The sequence below is a fragment of the Lissotriton vulgaris genome, chromosome 3_1 (genome assembly GCF_964263255.1).
Source record: "Lissotriton vulgaris chromosome 3_1, aLisVul1.2, whole genome shotgun sequence".
Classification (NCBI taxonomy): Eukaryota; Metazoa; Chordata; class Amphibia; order Caudata; family Salamandridae; genus Lissotriton; species Lissotriton vulgaris.
The window spans coordinates 1,370,951,414-1,370,974,706 of NC_141689.1; the positions used below are offsets into that span (position 1 = coordinate 1,370,951,414).

A 23,293-nucleotide genomic window follows, 5' to 3' on the forward strand; every position below is an offset into this window, starting at 1 on the left:
AATGTATATCTGTCCCCAGCAATAAGGACACTACCTCAATATATAGCTCCGTACCGGTCTTCGAAAATTATTCTCATGCTCAACCCTTGGTAGCTTGGCTGTGAGCAGGTATGTAAAGCATTGAAAAACACCAATTCAGTAAATAATTAAGACACAACACACAATAAAAATCCAACACCAATTTATAAAAATACAAAATATTTTTCTCTTTAAAATGAAAAAAATCTAATGTAGGGAACCGGTAATATGACTTTTCAAAAATTTAGCACGATATAGCACATAGAAACGTATATCACCTTTTGGTACATCTGGTCACGCTGGACCTGCTCAAAGGCAAAGTTTCAGGCCAACCACGATAAAGCCCTGCAGGGCTACTCCTTGCGGTAGGTCTCGGTCAGAGTTTTTACCTTCTGACTTAAAAACTTTTCTGGAGCTTTACTTCACGGGGTCCGCCGAAGCTCTCAGCCAGCCTGATTCTGTGAGGGTTCGCCGGCTTGCCTAGCAACGAACTCCCGGTCAAACTTATGGATGTCCAACCTCCGGAGCTTTTCAGCTGTACGAGCTAGGGATGCAGGCTGGCACAGAGTTGATGGTGGGTGGCTTGGTTCTCATGGTTGGCCCCGGTTACCTTTTCTAAGTTCGGAATTAGAAACGTTTGCAGAGCCTTTTCTTGCGGGGTCCCTCAATACTTTTCACTAGGCTGTATTCGGTGAGGGATTCGCCAGCTTGGGTTTCCGCCTACGCCCGATCAAACTCTGGAATTCGGACCCCTGGAGCTTTTCAGTGGGAGGAACCTGCACGACAGGCCAACTCATGGTTGATGGTTGTCGGCTTGGCTGGCCAGAGTGAGTTGGTTGACTTATGAAGCTTTTTACCAAAGTTGCTCCAAACTTCTCCAAACCTCTGGAACTTCTTCCTGAAGTTTTCCAAAGGGTATCAAAGTGTCCAAAACTTACTCCAAGGGTCTGGAATCTCCAAGATGGTCGTTGACATGGACTTCAGTTACCACAATCCACTTAGACAAAACCCTTTCAAATTCACTGGTAGTTCTCCAGGCTGGGGATTCTTGGTGGTCCAGGTGTGCTCTGGTAACCTTCAGCTTGCAGGGAGTCCACTCTTTAATCCTTTTGAATCAAGGTAGTCCATAGGACTGTAATTCCAGATTGTGCAACAGGCATAATCTTCAGTCCAGGGCCTGGTTGGTTCAAATCAAACTCCTCAGCAGGGACCCTTCTTCTCCCAAGTTTGAAGCAGCATCATCAGAGAGGCTTTGTCCCTTTCAGATACTTATTCCAAGTTCTCTGGTTCAAGAAGGAGGACACTCCTGTCCAATGAGGTGCAGGGCAATGCTCCAGGGTATGACCACATCCTCTAAAGTGTGGCATTAGTTTCCCAAAGAGAGCACAATTTCTCCAAAATTCATCATGGCTGATTTTTCAGCAGAGGGAGCAGAACTAACTAAACCAGCCTACAGGATGGCTTCATCTACCTAGGTTCACTCCCCTTACATCTGGGAATTCCTCCTTAATCCCCCCATCCGGCTGTGGGAGAGGTGTAAATGAAAGGGATTTTTCCAGCTTGTCTCATTCTCTTGAAGAGCGTTGTTTACTACCCCTCCCCCTGGCTCTAGCATTCCTATGCCCAGCAACCTCTACTCCCAGACAGGCCTCCTAACTCTAGGGGTCATTTATCACCTCTTCAAACAGCCAGTCCAATCCACTTACCTCTGACAAATCAAGGCAGGGCACTAGAGGACTGAATTGTGGCTTGCAGACAAGAAAGTCTTATAACTTCTTGTCTGTACATTTTAGAATAAATTCAACAATACCACATTGTTGCATTTATCATTAGCATTCGTCTGAGTCCTTTAATCCTAGTTGTATGACTTTCCTTTCTCCAGTTATTAATAAATAACCTCTTGCAATGTTAACCTATGGGCTGGGGATCTGCAATGGAAAAATTAACTGGCCAATTTCTCCAATACCAGGGCCAATATAAGGACCTTCCTTATACCTAGACGACCCCCACCCCTAGAATACATAGGAAAGACTTTAGGGGTTCTGATTATATAAAAATATTGCAGATCCTCACTTTACAGTGCTCCTAGCACAAAAGCCGATTTTGGGAAGCACTATACTACAATGTAGGCAGTGAAATGTGCAATTTCACTAAACCCAGGGCATATAACACTCATTTTATAAGGGTCCTCCTTGTAGATACCTGACCTCTAACCCCTGGGACAACTGGGGGAACCCCTGGGGTTACCTAATATGCCCCAACATTGTAGTTAATCAATTTGTAAGTGCCCCAAACCCAAAAGTCAATATTGGGCACAATTTGCATTTTAAAAGCAGTCCTCCAACACGGGTCTGCTTTTAAATTGACCTCAGACTACAGCAGTGCACACATGGCAGGAAGTGCTGCTGACCTCTAAACCACTATGCCCTAATATATACTAGGGACTTAAAGGTAGTTTCAATCCCCATGCCCTGTTATGTACTAGGGCTGTATACAGCGGCGTCACTAGGGGGGTGCGGGGGGTGCGGACCGCACCGGGTGTCACCCCATCATGGGGTGACACCAATCAGCCTGCCTCACCTCTGCTGCTTTATGTGGTGTTGGAGTACGAGTCTACTTTAAACTGTATTATAGTGCAAGCGCACGGTGCGCATCTGCAGCGGCGTCACTAGGGGGGTGCGGGGGGTGCGGACCGCACCGGGTGTCACCCCATCATGGGGTGACACCAATCAGCCTGCCTCACCTCTGCTGCTTTATGTGGTGTTGGAGTACGAGTCTACTTTAAACTGTATTATAGTGCAAGCGCACGGTGCGCATCTGTTTATAATACAAATACTGCAGTCAGTGCAGTGCACTTCGCCACGCACGCACACACCACCTATAGAGGTGATGTGATGAATGATGGTGCGATGCGTGGTGGCGTACAGTTTATGGGTCCCAGGGCCGTCAATCTTTAGTGCTACCAATGACGGCCCTGGGACAGCCCCCGCGCGCTTAGTTCCTCTGACACGTCACTGCGTTTGCGCGCCTGCACCATGTCTGTGGAGACAGTGTCTCGGCAAGGCCTGGAGTGCGTGCGCTGCTAGAATAAGTTTCACCTCCTCTGTCGGTGTTTGATATCGCGAGCAGTGCACCGTCGTCTCCCCTTCATCCGGTAATGGGTCCGGAGGCCGAGGTAAGAGAAATTTCATTTATATGTAGTTTATAAAAGTGGCACACAATCACATCGCAATCGCATGGACTAGATGTCGTCTTCATCTTCTCCTATTTCATGGGAACCCGCCAGAAGCTGTGAGGACCTGTCTCATTTGACTTGCAAACCGAAAGTACTTCTTTTCGGCTGTAAAGTTCAGGCCGTTTTGCAGGGCCGGAGAAGCGACTGATCCTCCAAATGCGAGGCAGAGGCTTGTTTTTCTGGGCTCTCAGTCCTGTCGAGCTGAGTGAGTAAGTAAACTCTGTCTCGCTCTCCTGCAGGCCCGGGGTGTTTCCTAGAAGCCAGTGGAGGAAAAAGAGATCGTGCTGCGTGATGTTGGAGGGGGACATGATTAAACTCCAACAAACACGCAGGACAATCTCCCCTCTGTTCGATTGCACTACAATAGTAGGAAATGCCCCCGATGCTGCCATTGCATCAGTTTCAGCGACAGAGATGCGCTGGGCCGGCCCTCGCTGTCCCTCTCCGCCCTGGTGTGGGTCTCGAGTGCCGCTTCTAAACACAGCTGTGTTTTTGGTACTACCCATGCATGCAGCTAGTTCAATGCCGGACTAATTTCAAAGCATGTGGGCCCTTGAGGTATATCACTCTTGGCAAAAAGAATGGCGTCAGCAGTACAGCAAGGGTCATCAATGAGAGCGAGCCCTCTCCCAAAACGAGGACCCCACAAAGCTCTGTACGCGGCCACTTTGACCAGGTGTGTTGCTTTGCCTTGGGTGGTTTGGTATAGAATCAGTGCACGGGTCCCTTTGAGTGCTGATTATGCTAGTAGGTTAAGTCAATATTCAACACTGTAAGATTTCCAGAACTGGGTCTGTTTTTGCCGAAACCTGTGTGCTGCAGTTATGCACTTGAGGCATAGCCTTATAAATCAGTGGACGAAAATGAAGGCCTTGAACTGGAAGGGTGGTAACATTCCACTTGAGGTGTTAGTCTGTATTTTTCTCCGCTGCCCTCGATGTTATGCCTTATGCGCTGAAGTGTACTGTTGGTAATCCTTAGTTAATAGTCACCACCCCGCGAAAACCTGTCCCAAGATGGTTTTGAACGCAGAACGATGCTGTAAACACGGCTGGAGAAAAAGACAATTTTATTTTTCTGATTGCGTTTCTTGATTTGTTTTACAGTTGTGTAGTGTGAACACGATTCATTTGGGGGTCAGAACGTTTTTCTTAGCATTTTTTTAGCAGATGTAAAATAGTAGCAAAGTCAAATAGACAAATTGAAGTTATTTCAAGGTAACAATATCGTAAACAAAAAGAACAAAAGATGCTAAAAAAATTTATTGAAGGAGGGACATAGGAGTATTCCCAGAGAAATGGTATAGTACATAAATATAAATTGTATGCATATTATAAAAAGAATAAATGAAACAAACCTCACTTTTTAAAATAAAGGCTAAAATAACTCATTGCTCCATCTTAAGGAAGGAAGAGATAGCAAATTTCTGATTTCTCATCTTAATAGCTTGATATTGTTGAATGAAGGTAAAAAGAAATTCTCTTGTGAACTTCCATAATTCTCGCAAATACTGTATTTGCTACTACACTAAGCAGAGTTTTCTGCGTGTGGCTATTTACGTTAAAATATTGACTTTTAATTTGTTTTTAGAAAAAATAAAAGCTTGCTACCATCCTTTCTGTTTTAAAATCACACAGAAAACTGTTTTTAAAGTTAACTCGTGAGAACATGGCACATATGTTTCCAGCACCAATTGGAATTCTCAAAAAAATATTGGCAGTTTGTAGGGGATTTTTTTTTACTTTGGAATTAGGTGCAGGCCAGTCTCCGCCTCCTCTATCTACACTTTGTATAGTTAAATGATGTGTTTTTAAATCATATTATTATAAACCCTGGTGGTGAATTTACTGTATTTAGATGGAGCTAGAGCTAGAGGTAAGGTCTACACTACAAAATAGTAGTCACTTTTTCAGGCTGGTGCTCAAACCTAGAGGATAGTAAGTACTTTCTAATCTAATTCTTAGCAAATACCTTGCCAAATCCTCCTGTAGCTGGTAGGGAGGGTTTTGTGTCTTATTTACAAGGGCATTGGAAGTCTTTGAAGGGAGACGTACTTTAGGATATGTCTGCCACTTCCCAGGATTAAAGATGACTCATATTTGAACTCATGCATTCATTCAACCATCCACCGACTCATTATTGCATTCTCCCTCTGTTATAGCCGTGATAAAACACATACGCTCCTCAAGATATAAAAGATAAATTAAAAAGGATACAGGCAGAAAAAAGAAAACATGCTGCTTTCTAAACCAAGCAGGCATATGCTTACAATAACAAAACTAAATATACCAACAGTTGTCCATCTTGCAAAGGTAATGAACATATCCTATCATTTTTTAAAGCTCTGGCATGGCCACAGACAGAAAAAGGTTGACAGAAAGGCCCTCTGCATCTATAGCTTTTTACATTGATAGATTTTTGTATTCGATTTTTTTATTACAAGATATTGGCAGACAGCTAAGCCAGGCAGGTCTTCCGGAGACATTCTAACAAGAAATATTACAGTGGAAATTTTCGACCCCTAGGGTTGTCAGGGGGGCAAACAACACCAAATCATTCCTCTATCAAGATAATCTGTGAGATTTTATATGACAAAATAGCCATCTTTAGGCTTTATTACAGAGTATTAACATTGCATCATGAAATTCCTATTGGGTGTAACGTATGCCTTACACAATCAATATGTCAGACTTACCGCTCAAAGCTAGGGCTGATTGCGAGTCTAACAATATGTGTGAATTATGAGTGCACAAACCATAGATTGCTTAAAAACAACAAGAAAATGGTGCCTTCTTAAAACACTGCTGGCATAGTTCTTTTGTAAGGGCGAAAGGCTTCCTATCTTGGATCTCACTGGACATGCTCCTTGTTGTTTTTGAAGCCCACTGGGGTATTAGAACAGTGCCCCCTCGCCAGTCTAAGGGAGACAGGCAGCTAGCTGGTGGCAGCTATGACTAGTGAGTGGAACAGGGGGGCTTATTTACAAGCCCCTTGCTCGACCAGTGCGTCACTTTTAATATGGAAAAAAGTGGCGGACTGGCGGCGCAGAGGGCTTGTAAATAAAATAAGCCCCAGGGTTTTTACTGGTATCCTTGGTATCTTCAGGAGGGGAGGCAATTGACATCCACTCTGTAAAATATGCTAGACTCTCCCTTAACTAGTCACTTCCCCTTAACTAGTTTCGTTCAGTACCATGTATGTATGCTTTATTTGTAACAAGTACCTTCTTCTAACTCACGCTGTATTCTTATGTGGTGTTAGCCGGTGAGTGCAGTATAAGTTGGAGTTTATCTCCAGGTTGCCTTCTGATTTTGTCTCCCCCCACACTGAGTCCCTCTACAGTGCCCTGACACCCATCTTGGAGAATCCACACTCATCCCTAGCTAGACGTGAGTCCTTCCAGAGGACACAGTACCTAAACCTGTTTATGCTTGTTACAGACTTGTCTGTAGCTCTGCAGAACTTTGATCAACTGATGGTTGATTTAACTGGTATGTCTTCCCTTAAACTCACGTTATGTGGCCTGGCCATCTTTGGTCCTGCAATGACAACCCCATCAAAAACCCATCAAATTATGTATAGGATAGGATGTGTGCATTGGTATGTTACGTGAATTTGTAGAGCGTGGCTAATCACCTGATTGAAGTATCACAAGCCCAGGGATGTCTCCAAGTCCTACCTCGACATATATGTGAGGTATTAACGTGAAGGAGATGGGGAAGTAAGAGTTAAGAAGGATTTGTTTGAGTTCTCATTTTTAGAAGCTGCAAGACAGAGTTTAGTCCAGAATGTAGGTGGGATAGAATTCCAGACTCTATGTGCACAGCTTGAGAAGGTCTATATCGAGTTTTAGTTTTTTGAAGACCGCTGTGTCAAGAAGCAAAGTGTCAGAGCTGGTGAGCTGTAGAGAGTCCTCTTCCCCTGCAGTTCAGATTTTTGGATCAGGAACATACTGCCATTATTGGCTGCTACAACACAATTACTACCCTGCTGGTGCTTTCCCCTACCAAGAAATGGCAGTGAAGTAGGCAATGCCACCAGTCAGAAACACTTCTTGGTGCTGCACACGATTCCTACAGATAGTTGGAAAAATGCTGGTTGAGGTTTGTGTTTCATATTACCACATGCTTCAGGGAGCTTAGTCAAGAACCTGGATGGCTTGCAGGGCACAGTCAATCAGCAGATTGTAAGTGCAGTGCAGCAGAGGTGAGGCCGTATCAGGAGAGACCTCCGTGGTAGTTCTACAGGAGTAGTACTCTTTAACATAATCTTACATGCCTCTGTTAGCCAGTCCAGAAATGTCCAACTCCCAAATAGTAAACACACTGTCCTTTCTGTTTGTGCTAATTGTGTTGAATACTCCCACAGTGTTCCCATTTATTCCACTTTTAGATGTTTTGAGGACAATTCACAAACTTGTCATAGTGCTTAAAGAAATTCAACAGGAGCACTTTATACTTTAAGCACTCCAAATGCATTTGTGAATAGGCCTCCTAATGTCTGTCTAGCCAGTCCTCTTTCTGTGCTAAGTTGGTGTTAGCAAACCTTTGCCCAAGGGATACAATGACTTCTCTCCGAGTGTGCATGTGCCGGTTATATGTCCATGCAGGTGGGCAAGTCGTAGGCATCTTGCATAGGCCTACATGGTCTCTGTCTCGCTCTACTATCTTGAGTAGACATCATGCGGCTGTAAGTCATTACCAAACATGGGTCGTCAATTTACAAACGTTACTAAGGATTCTGTATGGTCCTGTTATTTGCCATCTGTGTCCACTGGCGGACTCGGAGCGGAGGAGGTCCATGCGGTAAGTCGTGAGGGGGTGACACCATGAGTTACCCGCACCGGGTGACACCAACCCTAGTGACGCCACTGGCTGTATAGGAGAGGTCATGTCAATCATGGAGGTACCCTAACCCATAATGCACCCTAGTGTATGTAGGTGTTTTTACTGTAGTTGTAAGTGTCTCTTTCAACATAGCACTGACCCTGGGCCTGGTTAGTCAGAGGCCAGGGTCAGTCAGAGTGAGGTACCACCAGCACAAGTCAGCAAAAAGTTGGGGAGTGCCCAGGGCACAGATGGCTTTGCAACACTAGAGAAGCACAAACCCAGAATTTTAAACATAACGCCATGGTTGGGGGTTCTCTTTAATAAGAAGAATTGATTTCCATCCTAATGAACACATTTTCCAACCTTAGGAAAATGAAAGACTGGGTAAAAATCATAACGTTCTAATCTATACCTTGCATTTTTCATGCAGCTCTTTGATGATGGTTAATAGCTCACTGTTCAATGTTAGGATTTTAACTTATAAACTGCAAATAGCAAAAGAATCTCTCAGACAAAAGCAGTAACTCACTGACCTATTTACATTATATGCATTTTGTGATCTGCGTGGTACACGTTCTTTGCAGCAGACATATTAACACATTGTGGCTACCTTACCATGAGTCAAAACTTCCAGTAGTCAGACCTCTGATCTCTCTCAATAAAGATCATTAATCACTGAAGTTATCTTCACATTTTTATTGTTTCCTGAAAATTGCTGGAGACCAGGAATGCAGCAGCAGGTACTTTTCAAACCATAATGCACTTACAAACATGACGCGCTCACCCAAAGTCAGCTACCTTTTTTGCTTGGTGCATGAAGATGCAAGATTTATATACATGTTTTTTTAACATTTGGTCTGATTACTATGTGAATGTAAATAACAATAAAGCATACATGCAAACTGTGACTTCATGCCTGCTTTTCTCAATATTTCACTTTAAAACTATGCGACTGTATGTGTTTAACGGGCAGTGATTTGTATAAGGTCAATGGAAAGTCCACAAGGTTGTCCCTGTCCGCCCCAGAATTTTAGTGTCTCCTACGCCCCTGCAGCCAATTGAACCCTAGTCAGACTACCCGTGCGAACTACAGCCCCTCACTTGAAGAACAGATAACGGGTAAGATAACTAATAATGTGCGTTTAGTGACCTTCACTTAGAAGCCTGAAGGGGTTTCGACACAGGAGCTGCTAGTCCACAGGTAGAGTTCCGTTCGCTAGTTTTTCTGTAGGACTAGACCGTATAGGAGACAAGAGTTCAGCTGATAATAAAACCTTCGTCGTCTCTGTGCCCGCATGCTTTATTCTAAGAAATAATTTCTGAAGATTTAGAAAATGCCTTCTGGGTAGTAGTGCTTCTTCTACCCTAGCAACAGCCTCACGGAGAATCAGCATGCAGCAAGCAGGATAACTGATGTGATGCTACTGTCATCCGACTCTCTCTCTCTCAGAACGTGTGCTCGGGTATTCTTGGTGCACTGCTGTCCTCTAGTGGACAGTTTCATAACGATATTTTTGGTGCTGCATTTTCTGTCATACACTTTAAACTGCTAACTGATTAGACAATTCATGTTGCAAAAGCTTTTATTATTCTTGCTGTCTGTTCGGTATTATAAATACCAGATTTGTAACCAAATGGGTCATGCAATTGCCCCTTCACTGACTATTATTTTTCTTTTTGTTCCACCTTTAACTGACTTTCTTCATTAGAGTATTACATATTTATTCTCTATAATAGCCCTTGCTGTGTGGATCTTTAACTGCTTTCGTTTTCCCCCCTCGAGTGCTGTTTCTTTTCTTGATACATGACATGCTTCACACACGTTTCATTTCTCTGGTTTTCATGTGAGCTAATGAAAACAAACTAGAAGTTCAAAGGAAATGGAAAAGAGATTACTGCACCTCAGATTGGCAAGTGTACCACTCTGTATGGGTCTCATAAAAAGCAAAATGAGAGCCGAGAAAGGATTTATTATTCCACCAACCCTTCTAAAGAACTCTTTCGCGTTGTTATTGATCGTCGATACCCATCAGTCATAAAATTCGAAATACCAACACCACTAGTCCTTTGTGGCAGCATTGCCTTTTTTTCTCAGAGACACATTCTGCTATTTTGGACTCCATCATTAATGTTGCAATTCCCAAGCCTGTTTCACAATTTCAGTCTATTTTGGAGGCAGGGAGCCATCTAGATACCTTAAATCAATAATTATTATTTAATAGGCCGGAATAAATCAGATACATCCAATAAAACGGCCTCTTTTATTACTACAGGATGTATTTTGCAATTGTAATTCATATATGTAGAGACTTCACTGAAAGTAAAGTGGCTCGTGTATAACTATGTGTTCTTCTTCCATACTTCCTAAAAATGGGGAAGCAAATCTTTTTTCTTTCACTTAGAAAAATAGTACAGTCTAATTGGAGATGAAATAAGGAATGCATAATTTTAGAGCACAGAAAAAGAACCCGTTTTCTTCTAGAATTTTTTTCCCAAAACCAGTGACTCTCCAACTGTGATATCTGCAATAAAAATTGTGTTCGGTAGAGGTTTATTCGGGACCTGGAAAAAATAAGGAACAACCTCGGCCTTACCCAGATTACCAACAGAATGGTCCAGCAAGCTCTTCTTCGCAAGGCGCTCCTTATCCCCAATTATTGTACCTTCCCTTAGGCCATCTCTGAGGGCAGCCTTTACCATATTTAAAAGATTTAAAATCATCTTTTTTTTCTCCCAAAACAGTTTCTTGATCTGAACGTTTAGCACCATAAACAATCAATCACGAGAGTTCATCTGAGCGAGACATATTGTCCTGCAGCATCATAGAGGAGTTTTTGTTCTCATCTATAACATCCGTTGATGCTGCATAGGATCCTTAATACTCGAGATTTAACCAGAAGGGTCCTAGAATCAAGACCTAACTCCTGCCTTATTGCGTGGATTATTGAGATTTTTGGGAGACAAAGGAGAGCCTTTAAACGGAGGATCTCCTGTGACGCTCAATTCAATAGTGATGTAGGGACATTTTAAAATTAATAAGGAAAATGACAACATCAATGTTGTGGCCAGGGGGTCGTAATGCCGTGGACAAAACCTAAAGCGAACCATTTGCCAGTCTCTATTATTATATTAGAAGACTGTTCATTGTATATTAGTTTGATGGTCGACTTTGTCATTTTGGAAACCATTTTTCTATGCCACAATATGTCACATTTTTTGTAGGTTCCATGTTTACTGGGGACACAATACACCTTGTTGAATACAAGTATGATGTTTCATGTATATAAAAATTATTTTTTTGAGTTTACAAATATCTTGTGGTATATGGTCTCTTCACCTCTCTCAGATATCCGCATAACACTTTCCTTTTGCCTTTGTGCATATTTCCATTGCTATTAATTACATTGTCCAGAGGAACCATTGTTTTTTACCATGGTTCCATCGGAGTAGGGTGTCCCTTGTTCTCCTTAGCAGCTCTTTAAAGCAAGGCATTTTTCCAGACCTCTGCAGCCCGGTCATAATGAGACCTTTAATAAAGAATGCCACCCTGGGGCCGTACAATGAGCCTTTGCGCCCCCGCTTGGGCACTTTGTTCTTACAGAAGGGGCCGCAGATGCTTTTGCAGCCCTTCTGTAATACCAGTAGTGCTGGTGCACTTAAAGCGCCAGTGCTATCTGCAGGAGGCATTTTTGCCCCGTGCAAATGAGAGAATCCCTTTGCCTCTGTGCCCGCGCCTTATTACAGACGCGGGCACAGATGCAAAGAAGCTGTTGGGAGCTAAAAGGTGGCACACTGTCAGTGCATCCTCTGAGTGCAGCCCCCTGCAGGGGGTAAAGGGGGTCCTATGGACTCTCCAGACATCCCCTTGTAGGCCAGTGCAGTCAGTGACTGAATCTGCCTGCAAGGATATCTCAAATCCCCCTTACAGTGAAAACACAGAGCGGCCTTAAAGCAGCCACTTCGTTTTTCACAGGAATGCGCTTCCACCAATGCAGCACAAGTTCGCAGCTGCCCGGGGGGCAGCACATTCATGGCAATAGGGCGCATTTTCATTGTTTACGCCTAGTGCACCTTTTAAAAGGTGCACCAGTTGCAACCAATAAAAATGCACCTTTCGCGTAATACAGCCCCTGGAAGTCAACAGTGTCAACAGAATTACACCATTCTCTTTGCTACCTTACATGGGCAGGTGCCTGGAGAAAGAGGCCCTGCACCAACTTCAGGAACTGACAGAATCTAACAACCTAATAGAGTGGCAAGAAGGAGACTTTCGTCCCATGCATGCAACTGAGCACCTGGTAGTCATGTCAGCCCTCTTTTCTTTGATATCTCGTTGAGAAAGGAGAAACTGGCCTGCCAGTCCTCTTAGACTTGTTGGACCCGTTTGATTTATTTGACATCAATATCCTGCTTAGAACCCTGGAAGCAATGGGTATCACTGGCTTGGTCCTAAAGAGAGTATTGTGTATCATTTCAGTGCGATCACAAGTGGTCACTCTTCCCTCATAATTCTCTAAAGCATACAACATAGACTGCGTGGTCCAGCAAGGGTCAGTCTCCTCGCCCCTTTTTGTTTAACATGGACATGCAACACCTTTCCCAGTTGCTCAACCATGCAGAGGTATGTGTTTAGATGTATGCTGATGATACTTGGCTTATTTTTACGCTAAAGAATGTGCAAGAGTTTCCCCTCTCAAAAGATGAGTCCTTTACCTGAAGCCCTCATCTTTGTGAGGGGATGGGTGGCCAATGACTTCCAACAATTTCCTCAAGAATGAATCCAACCAAAACCAAGATCTTAATTACCTCTACATCATTGGTCACGAAATGGGACAGGGCCATATGTCCACGACCCAGATCCTGGGACAGTGACAGCATTTGGTTCCTTGAAGCCCAATCCACGAATGTGGGCTGCATCTGTTCACCCACTTTCACCTTCTAAAAAGATCCTCCCCCTTGATTGGTCATGGGCCAGTGGTAAATGCTATGAATCACATCTTAGCTGCACTGATTCAATCTACCTTTAATCTCCAGGCAAACATCTTAAATCAACTGCAACTTGCTGAGAATGCTACAGCGCCAGTGCTTATAAAAACTACCCGAAGATTGCATATTTCACTAGGGCTGTGATCTGTATATTGGATACACAAATGATTTTGGGTAGCCTTTGAGGTGATGACAGTTGTCCATAAAGCCCTATATCTTGGATCAGCGTCCTTTCTGGCCAATACATTTTCCTTCTATGAACTCTCACGCCGCCTCCGATCGGCAAGCCAGTTCTTGCTTACAACTACTTGGACCAGAATGGGTACTGTGCTTTTAAGGTTTTGTAGACCGAGCGTTGCAGCGCGCATGCGCTGCTTGCTCTGCGAGGCATATTGGAGTAGGGTAGGTTTTAGAAGTGGGGTGGAAGCCCCGCCCCTATTTATCATTGGCTGGCATCATCGTCTATGGTAAATGCTGGCCTACGATTAAAAATGAGGCTTCTTAGTCCCTCCTTGTTACCACCCTCTCTCCTTTTGGGACGGCCCATCCGTACTGGATCTTTTACTTGGGGCCTGACACGGTCTCCTTCAATTAGTCTGTAAGCACTTCTTTTTTTTCATTTGGCCTTGGCAAAGGCAGCCGCGGTTTATTTTTGTATTATGCTTTCACTTTAACTGCTACTGTTAAAGTGCGATGCAAAAATAAAAACGCAGCTGCATTCGCGCATTGGTGACAGCTTGTTCTATTTAAATCGTCCTTGCTTCGGGATTCGAAAATTAAGCAGCCCGACCTGCTCGATTGATTGGAAAGTCACAGCGCAGCTGAGCTCCGGTCTCGCTGCCTTCGTTCCTGGATTTTCAATATGTGACCCTCTCGTAACCCGCCGCTGTGCTCGACAAACCCCATTTTGCCATGGACTGGATAAGCTGTTATTTTTCCCTGAAAGCGTGGCAAGTTCCCCCTTTTTTTGTTTTTGTTATGTGCAGCGCAGTTCTCTTTCACTTTAGGGACTGCGCTTGTTTATTTAATTGATAAAATGTTTTCAGTTGAAGTGTAGAAATAACATTGGTTTCATGTGGCAATAATGGAGGGGGATATTTAAATTATAATCTTGGGCAGTTTCAATAATTGTTAAAATCATTAACGATTTTCACTATGAAGTAGTACATTGTGATATTTGTGGTGTTCTTTTACATTTTTTGCTCAACAAGCATTTTTAATTTCCTTCGGACATCGAGGTGAATTGTTTTTCTTTGCACATATTACCTTTCCTATAAAATGATAAATCCCTGAATATTGTTTTGGCAAGATGGCACAATTATTTGCTCAGTAGCAGCATTCCCTCGCAAAAACTACGAGTTAGTCACCTAAAATGCTATAATTGGAGAGGTGTCAAGAAACATTGTATCTTTGACGTGTTTAAGGTGTCGCCCTTGCTCTGTTGTCAAAGTAAAGAATGCATCTGTGTTTACAGACAAGACGCAATTTTTAGCCCAAACACGACTTTTTACTGCGGTCTGTGACCGATCTCTGCACTTTATCCTTGAGGAGTGTGGCGTCCATTTCCTGAGGGTGGACATAGCCCCGGCCTAGCGTGCTATTATCCCATGGATGAAGAAGATGTATTAATAACAAGGACTTATATTAATAACGGAGGAAGCGTCCCAAGGATAACCAGTACCGTGCCACTTCCTGTTTGTGGGACTTGCAAGCGGCCCCCTTCCTGTCCAAAAGGTCAGCGCGTGTCCTACAGATATACGTGATATATGTAAAGTGGGCGAGTCGATGTCCCTGTGAGTATTATGCCTGTTGAGGTGAGAAGTAATTTTGACCTGCTTGTGTCTTGTGGTGAGATTTCTTTATGGGCTCCCTGCATCTTGGGGTGAGATGTCATTACCTGCTGCTTATGTCGTCCCATAGTGTTTAATTTGTGCTGGTGCTTTCCGGTGCTTAGCACCGGCTCTATTTCTTAGGGCCGGGTCTACAGAGACCATTGCATGCAATAATTACGTATGCTCTGTAGTGTGAGTTAACGGTCTCCTCCCTGCACATAGCCCGCCGGAAATGGCAGGTGAGATGATGTGACATCCGTGCCTCAGCTCAGCATAAGGAACTAACAATCTCTCACAGGCAGCAATAAAATTATAGTAGCGCTAGTGCACTACGGCCTCAACAAATAATCAACTGTTGTAGTCTTGCACGGGGCGTCATCCCTCCTTGGCATTGAATCGTCAAGGTTTTGTGTTTTTTTCCCCGGATCGACCTGACCAATGCAGATCAGGGTTCCGGCTTTTTGCCCGCCACAGCTTACTGCGCAACTGCAGTGCCAGTCATTCGAAGAAGATGGGAGTGTGTCACGCAGCAGCAGGCCTATAACTAAAACAAGCATTTGCAATGCAATAGGTCTTGCATTTTCGCGAGTTTGAGCTATTCGCATTGTAAATGACAGTCTTTCATTTATGTTTTGATTTTTAGAAACAAAAATAGAGATTGTCATTTGCAATGCTAATAGCTTAAACTCTCGTAAATGCTTGTTATACACACAACAGGCATAAAATCTTACCTGCTGAACCAGCGCAGGGGGCATCCAGGAGCTGAATAGCCCGCCGTGAGGAGAACGGCAGAAAACCTTTGCTGACCGGGAGCGCCGGTAGAATCACCGACTCCCGACTACACTTCCCAGCAGCCCCTGGGGCGGCGCGCCTCGCACACGCCACCAGGGCGCCCAGAGGCGCTACAAAGGGGAGAGCGCCCTCGAGTTCCCTGGGGACAACAACAGGCATAAAATCTTACCTGCTGAACCAGCGCAGGGGGCATCCAGGAGCTGAATAGCGCGCCGTGAGGGGAACGGCAGAAAACCTTTGCTGACCGGGAGCGCCGGGAGAATCACCGACTCCAGACTACACTTCCCAGCAGCCCCTGGGGCGGCGCGCCTCACACACGCCACCAGAGCGCCCGGAGGCACTACAAAGGGGAGAGCGACATCTCGCCCCGCGAGTCGCGCGTGCGGGAGAAGCCCGGGACAAGGGCGGGCCGTCTGTGGCCGTCTGAGGCAGGGCTGGGCCACCCCCCTTGGTTGTTTTTCTGAGTAAGTGCCCTGACTTTCATAAACTATTTACTGTGGACACCGAGGAGTCAATTGCGTGTTGTGTAGTTTATAACATTCCTGAACGCCACCTTTTGTTGCAACCTGTGCCCTATATTCCTATATTGCTGCCAACAATGTCAATACAAACCTCTCTAATGGATAACTATTTAGTTAAAGTTGTTAGTAGGATTAACAGTGACAGAAGAAAATCCCTAGGTCAAGGCAATTTATCTGACCCACCACCTGATTTATCATTGGATCCCACTAACGAGGATAACATTTTTCCCACTGTATCAGTCGAGTCTAAAGACGCCAGTTGCAACATCAGAACTACCCCCGTAGAGGTGTTAGATGACTCTATCCCTGTGGAAGACCAACCTGAAATCCCTGATGGTACTCTGCAACCATGCACAAGGGCTACACGTTCTATGAGAGCATGTAGGAAATTAACTACCAAGCGGGAAGGCCATATGACCAGGAGGAAAAAGGAATCCACACCTAAGACAAATGTTTTTGTCAAAGGGACTTTAACTAAAGACAATTGTGTTACTATTAATACTGACCAATTCGAATTGTTAGTGGGTTGCATAGATGGTAAAATTAAGTTGATTGTTGAACCATTACTGATGCCCTATCAGCTGAAGTATCTAGATTGGGGTCCCAGTTAGATGTGCATGCAGCCAAGATAGTTAACACTGGACCAGCTAGTAAGGATGCCCCTAGTATTCAATCTGCACCTAAGCCAGTTAAGGGGAGGTCTTGCCCCACGAACAAGGTTACATCTGGTTCCAAAATGGGTAGTCTGACCTCGCAGGTCCCATCTGCCTTGCCAAGTACGAGCACGTTTCCAGCATGTTATTCAGGCAGGGTAATGCAGGCACCACCTGTGATGGCTGCGGCTGCTGGGTCTGTAGTGGGACCTATTTGTAAAAACACACTACCAGCTCCTAAGACAGGCGGGGCAGCGCAGGCACCAGCAATGCCGGCTGCGGCTGCTGGGTCTGTAGGGGCATCTGTTGGTAACAATCCCCTGGTAGACCTCCCACCCCAGTGTGTACCCTACGTCGTGGTTTTAACCAACGTTCCCTCCTTAGCACTCAGTCAGGCCATATCTCCCCAAGAGCCGCGGGACTCGTTAAAGAACAAAACAGTCTCCTGGCTACATAGACATTGTGGGTTCCCAGTTAATTTATCGGATCAAATTCTATCTACCAGAAGGGTTAACTGGATTGGCAACACCAGAAAGACTGCGGGGGAGACTGTGTGATCGTCAATTTTAAACACCCCCAGCATGTTGCGACGGTCATACTAAGAGCTGCTGCTATAACACAGTATGAGACCGATGCAACTGCACGCCCTTTGGGCTATTTCTACAACCATCTTAATAAGATTCCACCTGCCACTAGCAGAGATATGGCTTTCACCCCTAACTTTGTACCCAATGGTGAGAGATTTTTTCAACCTACCCCTAACTTTGTACCTAATGGTGATAGATTTTTCCTGCCCACACCGAACTTTACACCTATTGGTGATAGATTTTTCCCACCTAACCCTAATTTTCTACCTACTGGAGACAGATTTTTTCCACCAACCCATGGGATGGTTTATGAAGTCCCGGTCCAGAACAGGTATCAACTCCTGAGTTCTCTGGACCAGAATGATTGACTTCATAAGGGACCTGGGCTTCGGAGTGACGTCACCAGGGGTGCTAATTTGAATAATCCTAGTGAGGAAAAGGTGGTTACTGAGAGCCAACATACTAATGATATTATGGCTAATACGAGTAGCAGGACAACAGCATCCTGTGTGACAGATTTCCGAGGACCCAGTGAAGGATGTAGGTAGTTATATAGCCACATCCGTGCGGCGCAGATTTCCCCCCGGTGCTGGGCCCTAATAAAAACGGGCGTGGTCATGACGGAACGGTTCCGTCATGAGCACAGCTCGACCGATGCTCATGACGGAACCGTTCCGTCATGAGCATCGAAGGGGATAGGGAGGTCTGTGACTGAACGAAGTAGTAAAGGCAAGAATCCCAACAATGCACATGGCATTTCTAACAGTGACCATGCCATGGGGATTTCTATTGTTAGCTGGAATATTGCCGGTTGGGCCTCTAAGGTACACAAATTGGAGTGGGAGGGCATTGTTAGGTCCTACGACATCCTATGCCTACAGGAGACATGGTGTGTTGCCAAACCTAGTTTCGAAGGGTACACATGCTATAGTCTAGAAGCTACTGAATCAAGGCATGGCAGGGCAAAGGGAGGTCTACTTTTTCTTATTTCAGTAGATCTAAAGTTGACAATTATCAAACATTTGCTAGTCGAACCCCACTCACAAATTCTTTGGGTACGCGCACAGGATGGCACTGATGTGCTTTTAATACATTTTTATAATAATATTTTTAACAATTTACGGCACAAAGTGATAGAGGAGCTGGACTGTGCCCTCATGAAGCTGATATCTGAGGCAAAATGCACTTTTACTTATATTTGGTTAGGGGATTTTAATTTAACAGTATGCAGTCTGTCCTCCTCCAGGGCATGTGGGATTCAAACCAATAGCGGGGAGAGCATGTTGCATTTCCCACATCATGCCTATGGGGAGGCTATCAATAACGTCATGGCTTCTTATGATCTAGAGCTAGTGAGTACTGACCTAGGGGGTAGTGAGAGTTCCATTCCTACCTTTACTGGGCGGAATAGCGGATCCACTATCGACCATATTATGGTTTCATCTAGTTTGGTACCTCACTGCCTGACCAAGGTAAGGGATGCTTCCGCCCTGAGTGACCATAATTACATCACAATGCAAATAACTACATGGAAGTGCAGAGTAGAACTGCCGACAAGAATTTTGGGTGACATTGAGCCACACAGGGCTAATGGGACTAGGCTTAGGTGGAAAGGGGAAAAAGCAGCTATAGTGGAACCCATAATTGTAAATAAATGCCTGGCGGATATTGATATTATCCTGACTCCAGGATTGCCGCCTGCCTCCGTTATGACTCATTTTCTTAATATTAACAACGTTATTAATAACATCTTCACGGGGACCAAAGCGGGCAGAAGCGGAAAAGGGATCGGATGGTTTGACCATACCTCTACGACCCTTCTCCCGCAACTTAAACACGCTTTAGCCCTCACTCCAAGAGATAAGAATAGAGTCAGACTTTTAAGAATTGAATATAAAAAGGCGCTATCCAAAAGGAAGAAGGAATTACAGCAGGAAGCCTGGGATCACCTATCCAAGGCAGCAGAAACTGCTGATAGTCGCCTGTTTTGGTCCACCGTTAACTCCCCTTTCCTCCAAGATGATAAAAATCCACAGCTCTCCTCCAACGTTGGCAGTGAGGACTGGGTGAAACACTTTTCCGCAATTTTCCAGGATAATACCCAGACGTCCGAAGAGCAAAGGCTTTGGCCCGTGGTGCCTTTAGATATCACCCTGAAGGAAATGGAAAGTAGTATTAAATCCAGTAAGGGTGGTAAGGCCCAGGGGCCAGATGGAGTCCCAATTGATGTGTTCAGGGCTCAACCGCAGCTCTGGGGACCAATACTCACTTTGGCACTCAATGCGGCGGTAACCACCTTGATCCCACCCTCTTGGGGTGACTCCATTATTGTCTCCATTTATAAAAAGGGGGATAAGGCATCAGCCTGCAACTATCGGCCGATTAGCCTGCTTGACTCATCGGTTAAAATCATGAGTAGAGTATTGCTGTATAGATTAGAAGAGTGGGTGGATGAGAAAGGGATTCTTGCCAATTCCCAATACGGATTCAGGAAGGGACGAGGGACCTTAGATCAGTGCCTGAATCTAGAATTATTGATCGGCAAGTACACTAGAGCCAAGCCCGGTAATATTTATCTTTGCTTTGCCGACCTAAGCAGTGCTTTTGATTTAGTAAACCATTCACTCCTGTGGTCAGTTTTGCTAGATATGGGTGCCCCCAAAGAAATTATCTTTTTCCTTGCAAGATTGTATAGTAAGATGCAAACATGTGTCCGCTATGGGGTTAGTGGGGAGTGCACCCCAAATTTTAATGTCAAACGGGGAATTAGACAGGGGTGTGTTCTTGCCCCCCTGTTGTTTACTCTTTTTATTAATGGGGTTGAATCCGCCCTGAGAACTGTCAAAGCTGATGCTCCACAGGTTGCTGGGAATAGTGTTCCAGTTCTGCTTTATGCAGATGACGCAGTGCTCCTGTCCCGAACACCTGTTGGCCTGCAGCGCTTGATGGACAGGTTCACTGATTTCATTGGGAGTAGGAGACTGCTGATTAACAAAAATAAAACCCACACTATGACCTGCGGGACAAAGACGGGGAAAAACTGTGCCTTTTTTATAGAAGGGGTAAAAGTACAGCATGTCAATAGTTTTTGCTACCTGGGGGTAACCTTCTCCAGTGATGGCAGCTGGGGGCAAGAATTAACCAATGTTAGGACCAAAATGAGCAAAAGCTCCTATGGCATTTTTAAATTTGTCTCTAAGCTGGGGGATAGGCGAATCAAAGATATGATGGAGATCTACAAGGCACGTAGTGTATCCATCGCCCTTTATGGGGCGGGGCTTTGGGGTAACTGTAAGGTTGAATGCCTGCAGAGGGAAGAAAATAACTTCCTAAAGAAATTACTGTGCCTCCCTAAATCTGCCCCAACAGAGTTGATTCATAAAGAGGTATGGGTCGCTTATTTGGGCGACCTTGCCTTACTTAGGCCTCTACTACTCTATCGAGCTATTTGGCTCAAGGAAGAGACTGAGTTTAATCAACTTGTAATTAGGGACTGCCTTGGTTTAGACAACTGTTTGATGATACCATGGCTTAAATATGTTGTTGATTGCTACCTGAGTATCTATGATATCAACTTGCTGCTAGATCATCGCCCTCCTAGAGGTCTTGCCAAACAGGACATGAAAAATTCTTTTAAGTCATATAGAGCTCAAAAACGCTCAGCTGTGATCAATTCCCTCGTCACTGTTAATCTTTACAATAAATATATTGTTATCGAGGGATTCCAGAATTACCTGAATATGCTAACTAGGCCTGCGCACAGATTTGTATTGACTAGATTAAGAGCTGGAATTGCTCATGTTCTGGTGGCCTTCCCACATCAAAAAAAGCACCCGGTTGGCCCTTGTCCCTGCGATGGGCATTCTAAACAAAGCACCTTGCACTTTATGCTCATTTGTACGTTGTTCCAGAATGTAAGGATCACATATTTAAAACCAATATTTCTTAAGTATGGTATTCTTACTGTGGAGGATGCAATGTGTTTACTATATAACATGGACTGCCCCTATATATGTTTTTATGCTGCGAGTTTTATCTGTAAATCTATGGCTTTTAGGAAAAGTATGATCTTTTAAACATTACTGTTAATTTACCTGTATTTTATCTTGTTGCATTTTGCTATGGGCTTTTATGGTCATTAATTGTTATGAACCGAATAAAGCTTCATGAAATGAATGCTTGTTATACAGCGCATCCGACTATGGGATTCTCGCCCTTCCAGTTAATGCGGGCAGAAACAAATCTACTATTTTAGCACGCAGCTGAAAACGTGTCTTTCTAATAATTGAGTATTTACTCTTCTTTTTCTCTGTTATTATTAGGTTTTACGGTAGCCTTTCTAAAGTGATCAAGAAGCATTTGGGTGTGAGCGATATGTAAATAAAGTTTAACATATGTTGTAATACAAGGTTTACTATTATGCATGTTACCTGATTATGCTGGTACTGCGTTGTATTCACAGTTATGAAGCAATATCCATGCCCCTTGCACGTCCCTAAGCAATTGTTGCTTCAAGGAATCATGTTACAGGTATATATATGTACCTTTATGTGCGAGTGCAGCAACCACCAGGAGACAATGTCCCTTTGCCTGGTGAGGCAGGAGAATCATTCTGTGTAGCAAAGTTTGAGCGTCAGCTGTGTGTGGTGCACTTTGTTCATTCACATGATGTTGAGTTTTATCTTATTTTTTATTTGCAGAATCAATCCCAAAAGAATTGCAATCTGGTGGAAGTACTAATGGGAAGCAAGCAGGGTAAGATGCTGCAATACTTGTTCCTGCTGGCTTTGTGAAACAGTGAGTGGGAAAGGTCCCTTGGATAGGGTTTGGTGCACAAGCCCCCACCTTTTCAGAACACTGTCCACAGAACCTATGACACATGGGGCAAAAAGCAAAGATCGTAGTGCGCATGCTCAGGCATTTTATTTTAATGTGCCATGACTCCACGCTTTTGATTTTATTAGAATGATATCTGAGCTTTAAAGTGTCCCTCAGCAGCATCATTTCATTCCACAGGCTTACCATTTTCAATTTTTGGCCCTACGGGATTTAATCCAGTTTAAACACTAGAGAAAAGTGATAATTAAGTCACTTCTGTTTACTCCATTTAAAAATGGCTAAAAAGTGAAACCTTTTCAAGTGATAAAAAGCCTCAACAGAAACAGTTCTGTGCACATGTAGCCCACCATTTACATGAACTTGTCTTCTAAGGGCACAATAAGAATTGGTTTGGAAAGTCCTAGTCGCTTGTTAGTGCATACTTTCAGCGAGTTGTGATTCCCCATCTTAACCTCATGTACTAGTTGCATACGCAGTAAGTTGTTTAAACCGTGTTGTTCGCTCAACAATGTTTTTATTATTTGCTGGTATATGATTGAGCACAGCTCTCCACAGGGAGAACAGAGTTATCAAGCAAGGGGCTGAACATTACCATCCAGTAAAAAGCCAGGACTTTGATGGATTAGATTAGGGATGGCAGATGGTAAATCTCTAGAGTGATTTAATTCTAGTGGATGGCACTCTGGGCCCTGAGTGCTCTGCCACCCCATTTGGTGTAACTGCTAGAGGGGGTAACAAAGGTATCTTTGTTGCTGGATATGAGATTTCTTGCAGATATGTATTTTTTGTATTTATCAATAACAAATTTATATGCAACCTCATGAAAGATTTAAGCAATCGTGGAACAAGGCGTACAAATGATACTTTTCTCAACAGGTATCCTGTGGAGCTGGTAAAGGATGCTAGATTCTGAATTTAATTTTCTGAGATCAAAGACATTGGCTACCATGATCTTATGAGTCAAGGAGCGTAATGGCATGATTCACCCGAGGGCTCTGAGC

General features: G+C 44.1%; 1 protein-coding gene across 1 annotated transcript in view; it reads left to right on the forward strand.

Annotated features, from left to right (window-relative positions):
- Positions 1-23,293, forward strand: part of DGKQ (diacylglycerol kinase theta) — a 1,232,715-nt gene that overhangs the window by 1,019,013 nt on the left and 190,409 nt on the right. The window contains exon 11 of the mRNA XM_086961841.1: positions 22,154-22,208. Within this exon, the coding sequence (XP_086817967.1) occupies positions 22,154-22,208 (55 nt within the window). The remainder of the gene's footprint in view (positions 1-22,153; positions 22,209-23,293) is intronic.